Consider the following 11,643-nt stretch of genomic DNA (forward strand, 5'->3'; position numbering starts at 1 on the left):
AGATAAAAGACAGCCTCACAGTTGAACTGCATGAGAGTAATAATTTGGATATGCATATTTGCAATTAAAAAATATCAATTAATCGTAGCTTTCAATAAAAAATTAGTGGTACTTAATAAATAATATTTAAAATTGGAATTCTTCTGGTGTTGAATAATATCTCACTTTTTTCGTACTGCCAAAGTCTTTTAGTCATTCTCTTAACTTTAATAGCGTAACTGTATAAACGCGTACAACATTGTACTGTCAGTACAACCAACTATACTATATTACAGTAACGAGTAATAAATCACGTAATTCAAAAATAGCTAACAATTGCGTAAGCGCGTAATTTTTGTCGCTAATATTCGTAGCGTCTCGTTCCCCTTGGCGACTCGCAATTTAATGTCGTGAGAAATGGTCGAGGGCAAGTGGAACAAAATTCGCATTACAAGCGTCACGATGACGTTTCTCGCGGATCATCGATCTGTGAAATTGCATCGTACCTCTTCCGATCCCCATGGGAAAAATGAGTTTTATTATGCACGGTAGTTGCAGTTAATAAACATCGGCCCGTCTTAAGTCCTTTCCACTTTGAACCAGTTTCTGCCATTGTCCGCGATTTACGCAAAATAACTCTCTAACGGGGGGTCCGCTGGTCAACACAGTCGAGATATACAATTTATCAGATTTTTAAAAAATGCTGAATTATTATAAAAGTTCTCAAACTCCCGACTATCACAGGACAAATATAGATGTATGATTCTTTTTATTCGACGTGGCTAGTCATGCTATTTAATTGTAAAAAAAAATCTTTATTGTTCTTCATCGTTTTATTACCGTCTAATAATGCTAACGAAAAAAGAAAATTAATATTTTTTCCGCCAAACACGAGTGCATGCTGTATGCATATGAGTCAAAGAAAACATATCGTTTTCCACGCAATCGCGTGATAACTTTGGCAAGGGTTTGTTCGTCATTGACTGAACGGTACATCTCGGTAAATGAGTATCCGTTAAAAAAGAAAAAAGAAAGAAACAAGATTTAACATTGAATTTCAAGCGTTTTATTTTACAAGTATACAGTTAAGCATAACAATATATTATGGAACATACATTTTTGTTACAATACACATGTTATAATTTGTATAAAATAATCTTTTAACACGATTGTTTTTTGACAATCAAAGTATATATTTTATAAAATAATCAAGGTCTTTGATTATTATATAAATGCCTAATGTATTGTTTAAGAAAGCGTCAGACAATTTTACCATTCGACATTGCAATATGTGTACATAATTTCTACATGGACGTACATTATTAATAATAATTAAGAATAAGCAAAAGCCTTCGATGGAATAAGCGTGCTTTTTGCATAGTCATCAGTAACTGCTAAACGATTAATATCACGCGAAATCACGGATGCACAGCTTAACACGGAAGAATAGGTTTGATCGTCATCCTTTTTTATCTCTCACATCACCGGCATTCCATTCCATTGTATGAGAGCATCCTGCCACCTTTGGTGCAGCGTGAAACAATAAGTAGAAGAGATGATACCTTGAATTTTATACTAGTAACAGTCGAGGGGTTTCGCAAGTATCGTATCATCATTTCGTAATTGAGAAAACAATAGTGGTCTTAATCTTTTTTTTCCCGCGCTAAAAAGCTTCGGCAATTAACACGAGAAATTAAATTAAAGCCGATGCACATATATTATATCGAGGATGAACAATATCGATAATCGATGAACTAAAATTATTTATAAAAATAATAAAATTTATTAAAATGTACATATGTATGTAACGTTTTTATACGTAGAACTAGGTGTGTATGTTTTGCAAAATTAAGAATAATATAATTGACTCAAGTAAAATTTATATAAAATACTAACTTGGATCGAATGAGTTTCTCTAACGGTGTCGCGGCGATATCCGCAGTTTCCATTGTTGCATCTGATCCTCCGGAAGCTTCGTTCACCCGGGTATCCACCGTCAACGTAGCATGACTGCCACCGCAGGTGAAATATTGTATCTCGAATCTTTGAACACATTTAGAATAAGTGATATTTTATTGTGCTGAAGCTTTAATAAGATTAATTGTAAGAAAACATGGAGTAATACACAAAATTACATATATACCGTCGTTCTGCGTGATAATTTCGTAGTAATTCTCGATTCGTGTTGAAGAGCACGCCATAATGACCGAGACAATGAGTCACCCATATCGGTAAACTGGGTGTTTTCAATCGAGAACCTGGTTGTCTGCCCACGTTACTATCGCCTTCGTGAACTAAGAATCCAACCTCGCTTCTCATAAGAACGCCCCATTGCGGTATAGCCTTATTTTAAATTAATTATATTATATTAACTTTGGAATTTAAAAACATTTTTTTTTTAATAAGGCTATAATAAAAGTTGCAATAAATATTTGTTATAAATATAATCAATAAATACAATATATAAATTTGTAAATGCTAAAAAAGAAACTTATTATAAACTTACATATGTATTTTCGTCACCAACATGGAGCACTCCGTTGTGAAGATGTGGTGAAACACGACCAGTTAAAACAAAGATAACAATACTCATTGGACCTTCTTCTGGACATCCACTGAGAATTGATACTTTCGGATCTTCTAAATCATTTCGAACTCTAAAATATAACATTTACATATATTAATAACTCGAATTTGATCGTCTAATTAAAGCAATTCTTTTTTTGCTGAATTTAAAATAGAATGAGAAAAACTGAAAATAAAAAAATATCTTACTTTGAAAGTCCTCTCGATAATACTGCGCTGTATAGAAGTAACTTTGCACCGGGTCCACCTTCATCGTGAAACTTATATAATAAAAATTATGATAAAATATATTATAAAAAATATAATTAATTTCGTGTAAAACAATTTTATTAGTTTTGCGAAAATAGTTGACATTTAATCAAATTAATTAAATATTTTAGTTATCTTACGTAAATACTTACCAGATACAAGTATCTCTTGATAAATATCTCCAGATCTTCCAAAGAACTGAACTCGAAAAGATGTAGCTAGAGTACAAAGCAACCTTACAAGGAGTGCACTTAGATCTAATAACGTTGTAGAAAATGGATTGTCAACCGGACTGACAGAGACATATCACGCAATCTTGTGACTTCTCTCTAACATACTTGGCAAATATATATTCAGACTATAATTTCAGGCACATTCTATTTTGTCGTAAATAAGTTAAACGAGAAATCTACATTTTACTTCGCTATTTGTTACGATGCGATAGAAATAGAATCGATGCATTAGTGCACAAGTAGTTTTACTCGCAAGAATGTTAAATTTACGGCTTTTTTCTCTTGTTATATTTAATTAAAAAATATTATTTCTAAATAAATAACAGAGACAAATCTTGAAACGTTAATAAAATTATTGAAGATAATTTTATACAACTTTTTATATTCTTTAAAATGAAAAACATACCGTTTCCGTTAACCCATCTTGAAAATATTGCACACTGTGTTGAAAATACGGTATATCCTGTGGTAAAACTACTATCGCTTTTGGCATGATGTTGCTGACGACATTTGGACATGTCGATACAGAGAAACCACCTGCAGAACGCCAGATAATCTCCGATATAGCACTAGTTAACACTTGAATCTGTCGATCGTATGAAGGTTTCAGCAAGCTGTAATGTTTTTATTAACGTGTTAATATTTAAAAGCATTGAAAACTTTTCATATTATTCGATAAAAATAAAATGTATGTACCACATAAAAGTACTTACGTTTCGGGATTTACATGTAGATCTTGCTTGTCGCATTTAAACAGAAAATGTTTCAACATAACAGCTTGCACTGCAGTGACAAGGCCTCTCGTCGTATTTCTAGGCGTTCTTAATCCAAATGCCAGGTTTTGGCCATACGGCCGTAAAGTTAGCCCGGTTCTTGCCCATTCGACTTTAGGTGGACTTGCGCAGGAACCAAAAACCAATGTTCTCAAAGCCTGTAATAAAAAAAATGCATTAATAAGACTATCATTTCCCCAAAATCTTAGCTTAGACATTTATAATATTTTTATACGTAAACTCATAGAACTTTTTATTATATTTACAACGAGGGTTATGCATTTTGAAAGTTACCATGCACGTTTCTTCTTCGATAGGCTGTCCACCGATCACGGGCGTTTTTGGCAGAGCTCTCGTATTACGTGGATAGAGTATCCTTTCTGAAATTTCGTAAAACAAAAGATATTAGTTACCACGAAACAGAACGGAAATAAAAATTGCATGTTATTTTTCTTTTTTCCTACACCTGGATAGAGCTCGTCAGGTTCAGCCATAAGAGCAGCGTACCGAGCTGCTCGAGTTGACAGCAACATTTTCGAAATATTTTTAATACCGCAATATTAAGAAAAAAAAGTAAAGAAAAGTATCAGCTGTAATTCTTTTATAATATTTATATTTTAATTGTAATAACGCACTTATTAAAAAAAAAATTGAATACTACATGTACAAATTGTCTTTATGTAACTGATAATAATTGTACAACTCTTTGTACAATTGTTGTAATTTTTAATTTACTGCTGAATGACACTACTTTTCTTTTGTACTTTAATACTTTGCGAGATATACGCAACGCGAGTATTGAAATGCAAGAAACGGTTTCGTTAATGAGGGCGGTTCTCGGATAGCTTCCACAGCCAGTTGTCACCCGGTGGTACTATGCCGGTAGAATATCGGATATCAATTGAGATCGTGTCGGAATCCACACGTTCCTTTATATAGGATCTGATATGCGACGCTTATGCGTGCAAGCATTTCGCGAAATATCTTGTCGTGGCGGGGGATTCGGACCGATCGCGCACGGAAGGTGTCAATTCGAATGTTTGAAAAGAGATACGACGGCTGAAAACGATAGACATGCCCTACTAATGTCTATTTGTCATGCCGTACTCCGAAGAATTTCAATTTGAATGCAAGTGTGGTCATTGGCATAGGTAATTTATGGGAAAACCTGAAAACAATGGGGACGAAAATAGCAGAAAAAGAAATATATGAAAGGGGATAAAATAATAAATATAATAAGGAGTAGAAAGAAAAAAAAAAAGACAAATTAAAAGAGAAAAGTATAATACAAAAAAAAGAACAATTATAATTTTTATTTAATAATATTTAATAAAATTTATTTAATAAATATAAAATTTTTATTTTAATATTATTCATAAATTATTTTTTTAAGCATACATTATCGTATATTAATATACATATTAAAATCATTGCAAAGTTTATATGTAGAGCCTAAAAAAAATCCCAATTCGCGAGCGTCATTAAATTTGGACATTAATTAATTATATTAATTTCACTTACTTTTGTTAGGTTAGATTGTACATCCCTCTATCCATCCTTCCTTCCTTCCTTCCTTCCGTGGTAGTATTCTGGATTATCCTGACGTGTTGTAGCATTTGAAATCACTTCGCTGCTTTTTTTATCATCACTAACACTCGAGAGACAAACGATCGAAAGACTGACGGGAGGGTTATCGCGGCGATTTTTTACGATTAAAATTACGATTAAACGCGACGAACCATCATATTCGCACTCTCGATATCCGTAGCGTTACTCATTACACTTCCGCCGAGTTTTCACTCGAGTCGTCCTCGATCTCGACCCGAGAAACTGTCTACGATGAATAGCGAGGTCACTTCTAATTCTTCAATTAATTCTCGTCCGCGGAATGAACGGCGTGTCGAAAGAACTCGCGCGAATCGGAGAACGAAACGAGCCGCGCACTATCTTCTTCAAAAATCATTTGCTCGAAGCGGGATGAGAACCTCGGTCGCGACGAAGAAGACGGGCGAGGTGCAGATCTCGCGTCTTGACGACAATGGCGATCGCCGGAAGAGACCGCTGAATGTCGCTGAAAGACACGGCGAGTGAAGCGGGTCGGAAGTGTCCGCGACACGGCAATGTTCACGTTAGACGCTTCGTGCACTCCACCGATGCCATAACCTTGTCTTTCCGATCACTTTTTCGAGGCACGAAACGGTGAGTAAAATAACACACAAGTATATAAAATGATGGTTCGTTTCCGAGTCGACACTTATTTGCATACGATGCTTTCTATTCGCGATCCCCTACGCGGTAAATACGCGTAATTGCGGAACAATTACCAACACGTCCTCGCGCCCGAGGTTCCGCAACCATACTGAAGTGACCGTTAGAGATTTCGGTCCTTAGATAAAAAGAGACAACCGCGTAAAAAGAGTGAGACGGTGTCTCCTCGCGCGGCGTCTACCGAGCTTGAGATCCGCCCCCGAAACAAAAACCAAGCGATCTCGACGCTCGAGCTTGTTCTTTCGCTATTCCAATTCTGAATATGAGATCAGCTGTTGCTTTCAAGCTGCCAAAAAGAGACAACCGCGTGAAAAAAGAGACGGTGTCTCTTCGCGCGGCGTCTCCCGAGCTCGAGGCTCATCCCCCGAAACAAAAACCAAGCAATCTCGACGCTCGAGCTTGCTTTTTCGCTATTCCGATTCTGAATGCGAGATCAGCTGTTACTTTCGAGCAGCCAAATCGTCTTCCTTAAAAAAACTCGTGTTCGATCAAGCCCCAAAAATCATTTAATAATCATAAAAATGTAGTCTTGAAAATAGTAACATTGACAGCTGACGTTAACTCTCGAACATGAATTTTTTTTAATAGGATAGGATAGAGAATAAAATTCTTAAAATTCTTTTGCTGGCTGAATGAGGAATATAGGAAATAATAAAGGCATCAGTTACACCGTTACATGCATGTGATTAAATGTAACAAGGGTTAAAGCTATCTAACTTTCTGTGCGTTACATGTTCCTTCTAGTAAGTGCTTTAGGAGACGGTTCAAGTTTTAACGCGATACTGTTGTATACACGATGGATGTGTTCGGGTCTTTAGACTTCTCGCGTGTACGTCGGATATAACAAAGAGAAGTGTACAGGGGTAAGATAGAGTAAATTTGAGGGCAAGGTTCTTGTTTCCCCGGAACAATTTCGACGAGTTGATCGATTGTTATGACAAGACCTTGACAGATTTGACAGGACACTAGTAAGTAAACGTGTAGACAAAAATGCCAATTACATAAAAATTTGTCGTAAAATTAGTTACATTTACTATGCTCAATGCTCTTAAACTTTAAAGTAAAGCTTGAAACAATGACAAATAATTAACAATGAGATTATTAAAATAAATCAAATAAAATATAGAAATTTTATCAAGGTTTATTATATTTTAATAATTTCTGAAGAGAATTAATTTATAACATTTTTTATTCGAACACAATTAATATATGAATTCTGGAAAGGAAAAAAAAAATATATAAATTATTTAACATTGGTATTAAAATTATTATAAATTTATAAAATAGATTAAAATCATAATCCCGAAAATCGAGAGAGAAATTATGGCTTCTGCTACCATAATCGGACTTTTTTTTAGATAGCAAAGACGTTACGTATCATTCAGCGCGGCCTTTCGACTACCTCGTAGCTCGAAAGCGATCGCGTGTTTGCGTGCAATCAAAATATCGAATTACGAATTCGCGCCGGAACGACCATCTGCATTTGGCGATTGCACACCCCGATATATTGCGCCCCTAATTTACATTTGTGAGGTGCCTGTCGAGAGAAGACGTATCGATCTATTCGACCGTTTACGTTTCTGCAGTGCATACGCTTGTACGTTCTACAGAATTACGCCTGATTGCATCCTTACCTTGCGTTCGATTGTCTTAACAAGGCAAATGAGTTTCGCTTACTTGAGAGAAGAACGAAAGTTACAACAAGGATAATATTTAACTAAAACCTTGCATTATTGAATGGAAAAAAAAATACCGCGTTAATAAAAACTTTTGTTTAATTTTATTAAGCTAATTTCTTATCATACATATAATTAGATATAGAACTTAATCGCAGACTACGTATCATGAAACAGCTCAAGTAACCGAAACAATCGTAATAAATGACGTAGCATATAGTATTATATCTTTCAGTGAGTTAAGATTTTTTTTTTTAATTAAATGCTGAAATTAAATACCTTTGTCCCGAAGATACGGAGGTAACTTTTCCTTCCGCACTTCTTTGCAATGTCGTTTATCACAGGTGGACGTCGCGTTTGCTACAGTTGCTTCTTTCTCCTCTGTCATATCAGGTTCAGCCATGATCTCAAGCTTACCTCTTGTGTCTTTATTCGAAATTTATATTCCGGCACATCACTTACGATATAAAAGACTTAAAAATACCGAATACGTAAACAGATCGTTTCTGAACACCGTTGCAATTATTTATTTCTTTTTCTATTTAAATGAAAAATTGCATATCGAGCTTGTTCAGTGACACGTTTCTTTTTGTTTCAAAAGACGCGTACTTTCTTTCGCTTCATGCGTCAGCTTTATGATCCACAGCCTGATGCAACTCGACGGCTCATAAAATTCCGTTCGTTTCCGCAAAAACGCGTGGATTCACTCGTCGTAGTTATTTCGTATTTTCTCATTTTACCCGTTAAAGAAGGAATGCAGGAAAAATAACGTGCCTTGCCTACGAGTTCTCCTGGATTCTCTGATAATCAATGTTTAACTTTCACGTTCGCGTTTAAAAGTTGAAGTACGTGATATAAATTATTTATACGTACAAGTATACCTTATTATATTATTTAAAAGTATAGTTAAAAATTAAAATTAATTTCGATGCATTATATTAAAATATTATACATACGTTTGCACACGATACTAATTAATAAACGAGTGTATTTTATAAATATGCTTTTTTTAAATTTTTTTTTTTTAATAAATAAGCTTTAGCTGAGTTATATTTTTAACAAATTACAATCTCGTTTCTTTATTACGTTATTATTAACACTTCTTTTTTATACGTTTAACGCAATTGCATAAATTGAAGAGATATTCAACCTAATCACTTTAACCGAGTACTACGTGTTTGCGAATATAACAATGCTGTTTGTACTTTCATTGACTTGCGATAACTGACAGACGATATACCGTCAGACGTGCAGCGAGAAATAATAACCTTAACTAGCACCCCCGAGCTGACTCAGCTTATTGTTAGCCGACTCACGCCGCGCGAGCACCCCTTGCAGAGGGTGGTTTAAAAAGAGAACACAACAATTTCGCCGATTAAATTATTGCACCCGACTCATCTTACATGTCACGTTCGCTAATCACTATTAAAGACAATTCTTCAATCTAAAAGCAGACTATCGGTGCAAAAGTAACGTTTTATCGAATATAATTGCTTTACTTTTATATGAGTATACTTATGATTTAATTTTTTCAAAATCCACTGACGATGAATATCAATCTCGATTACGGGATAACGTTCGTTTAATTGTTACACGTGTACTAACAGCCTTGACGTACCCGAATCCGGCTTTTATACCTGCGTAACACCTGGCACACGTCTATTCTATATCTAAGCTATTGTATTCGGCACAAGTGTACGGAGAATCGTCTTATCTTATAGATCTATCAGAGCTGCGCATCTTTGCATGCGTTTCGTGTTATTCCCGCGTCTGGCTTATAGACAATCGGAAATGAAGTTGCACTTGGAGAAAACTTTAACGAAATTGCGGTGTAAAAAAAGGAACTTATTCACATTTTTTCAGGATAAAAATAGTATCATATAATTGCTTGATTAGATAGAGTATTATAATAGTATTATATTATTCAAATTAATTTTCTAATTAAAATAGTTGTAAAATAAGATAATTGTTTAATTGTTACATCTTGTTAACGAAACATTCGCTAAAATAGAAATAAAAGACATTATTGCAGCACCGTACGATAAATTAAATTAAAATGTAATTTACGTTCTCCAATAATACAATATGCATGCGATTTATTAAAAAGGGTGATTGGCAGATAACGCATGGAGTATAATAAGAAAATCGAAGATATCTTAAAATTGATTTCCTCGCCATTCTCGCGGTTCAAAATGAATCGAAATTTCTTGTTCTCGTTCCTAATAGCCAATTTCCTGATTATTCTTTGTCGGTGCTCGAACGAGCCTAAGTTCAAGTTCGCGTTCTGAAATAGACGTGTACTCCGCATGCCTTACATACAAGTATAGTCAAGGTGTTGAATGCAACTGCCGCATATACATATGTGTATCTATGCCTAACATTGGCGTGAATATGAATTTCGACAGGTAAAACTGTGTGGCGTAGTACCAGCCACCAGGAACCGTGCAATGCATGCGCACGTGCGAGAGTGCACTGGTGAAAACTTAATGATCGATCAACTTCAGACGAACTAGGGAAGGCAAAGATCATATAATATATATCTCGCGTGGATGATCGATCGTTAATGCACACTTTGGAAAATGGAAAAAATTTCCATTTTATAAAAAAAAAAAAAAACACGTGGCCTAGCGTTATATACTTAATATTGCTAAGTTAATAAAGCTCAAAGTGCAAGACACACAAGCGTAAAACTTGTTAAGCCTTGTAAAACAAAAGAAATAATACTAAAGACTCTAATTATGGTATTTATGTACCGTGATGCATATACCTAATATTCTCTGTGATTGAATAAAAATGTTGTACTTACGGATTTTAATTTTAGTTTCAATAACATACGCAGAAAGATACAGTAACATATACCATACGTAATGTAACACCACCGCTTCTATTATTTATTTAAGAAATTATACAAGAATATATAATATTATTACGCAACATCGGTATGTAAATTTTGAAGGGAGGGAAGATAATTTTTGGCCCGCGTATTATCATTACACTTCCGCCGTAAAGACCGGTCTTATTACAAAGAAGAAACCTGAATCCAGGCTGAACCAGTTTCCAGGTCGGCTTTCGTGATCCAAGCTAATAGAAGCTCCACCTAGGGTGAGTTCATGCCTATCTCGCAAAAATACTCCAATTACTCGAAAACATTGTCTTTGGCATACTTCCATAGAAATTACATAAGTAGTTCTTCGCTGCCCCAGTCTTATTACGTATGCTCAAACAAATTACGTTTCCCAAATTGAACTGCCGCGATCTCGAAGAAATTCTTTTTTTTTTTTATAAACAATTTATTCAACAACGTTCAATTTTAAACTTTGCTAATTTTTTTTTATATACCTTTATTTAGTTTCTAATTTAGCAAGTTCAAAAATTACTTTAGTTTAAGTAATTTAATTAAATTCTTTATAAGTATTTGGATTAGATGCTAGTTGTTTCGTAAGCGTAAGAAATATCATTTATAAAATTTGAATATCTTTGATTTCCGCGAACGAAACGAGAACGATACGTTCGCGAGTGTGGATGCATTGTGCGTAACGATAACGTGCGGAATCTACGGTTACGATATTCAGCAGGAAATATTCAGAATCCAGATAATTCCTCAGCATGAAAGGCGTAAAAAAAAAGGTTAATCTTGAGTTTATGGTATATAATACTGCCGAGTAATCGTTGGTTAAAGGAACAGAGCTGAAACGAGTCTGCGGTTAGCCGAAAACGGCCAAGCAAGTAGAGCGTGATATATTTCAATGTTCGCTTGCCGCGTAAAAGATGGAAAATAAAAAGAAACGGCTGGAGTAAGACCGAAGGGATCGTTCCGTGAGACGACGCGTTTGGGGACGTAAAGATATAAAAGATTCAAAATGTCGATCTAAATGATTC

General features: G+C 34.9%; 1 protein-coding gene across 2 annotated transcripts; it reads right to left on the reverse strand.

Moving 5' to 3' along the window:
• Positions 1–1,022: 1,022 nt before the first annotated feature.
• LOC139107790 (inactive ubiquitin carboxyl-terminal hydrolase MINDY-4B) lies at positions 1,023–11,620 on the reverse strand. 2 transcript variants are annotated; one of them, XM_070665635.1, is made up of 10 exons: positions 8,044–11,620; positions 4,115–4,200; positions 3,761–3,978; positions 3,454–3,661; positions 2,967–3,032; positions 2,755–2,825; positions 2,486–2,636; positions 2,123–2,322; positions 1,876–2,022; positions 1,023–1,501 (listed from the first exon to the last, which is right to left on the reverse strand). In XM_070665635.1, exons 1-10 carry the CDS (start codon positions 8,165–8,167, stop codon positions 1,456–1,458), a joined length of 1,317 nt encoding a protein of 438 aa, XP_070521736.1. In that variant the 5' UTR covers positions 8,168–11,620; the 3' UTR covers positions 1,023–1,455. The 2 variants fall into 2 exon arrangements, with proteins under 2 accessions (XP_070521736.1, XP_070521737.1); XM_070665636.1 differs by lacking the exon at positions 8,044–11,620 and adding an exon at positions 5,342–7,897.
• Positions 11,621–11,643: the final 23 nt, after the last annotated feature.

Source organism: Cardiocondyla obscurior, linkage group LG13 (genome assembly GCF_019399895.1).
Source record: "Cardiocondyla obscurior isolate alpha-2009 linkage group LG13, Cobs3.1, whole genome shotgun sequence".
NCBI lineage: Eukaryota > Metazoa > Arthropoda > Insecta > Hymenoptera > Formicidae > Cardiocondyla > Cardiocondyla obscurior.

What these genes read in the sequence shown, in the direction of transcription:
- LOC139107790 (XM_070665635.1), bottom strand. Translation starts at nt 8,167, where the DNA reads ATGGCTGAACCTGATATGACAGAGGAGAAAGAAGCAACTGTAGCAAAC. An exon ending in TTGGTGACGAAAATACATAT is followed by an intron (nt 2,323 to 2,485) that starts GTAAGTTTATAA and finishes ATTTAAAATAAG; the next exon opens with GCTATACCGCAATGGGGCGT. An exon ending in GAGAAACTCATTCGATCCAA is followed by an intron (nt 1,502 to 1,875) that starts GTTAGTATTTTA and finishes GCTGCACCAAAG; the next exon opens with GTGGCAGGATGCTCTCATAC.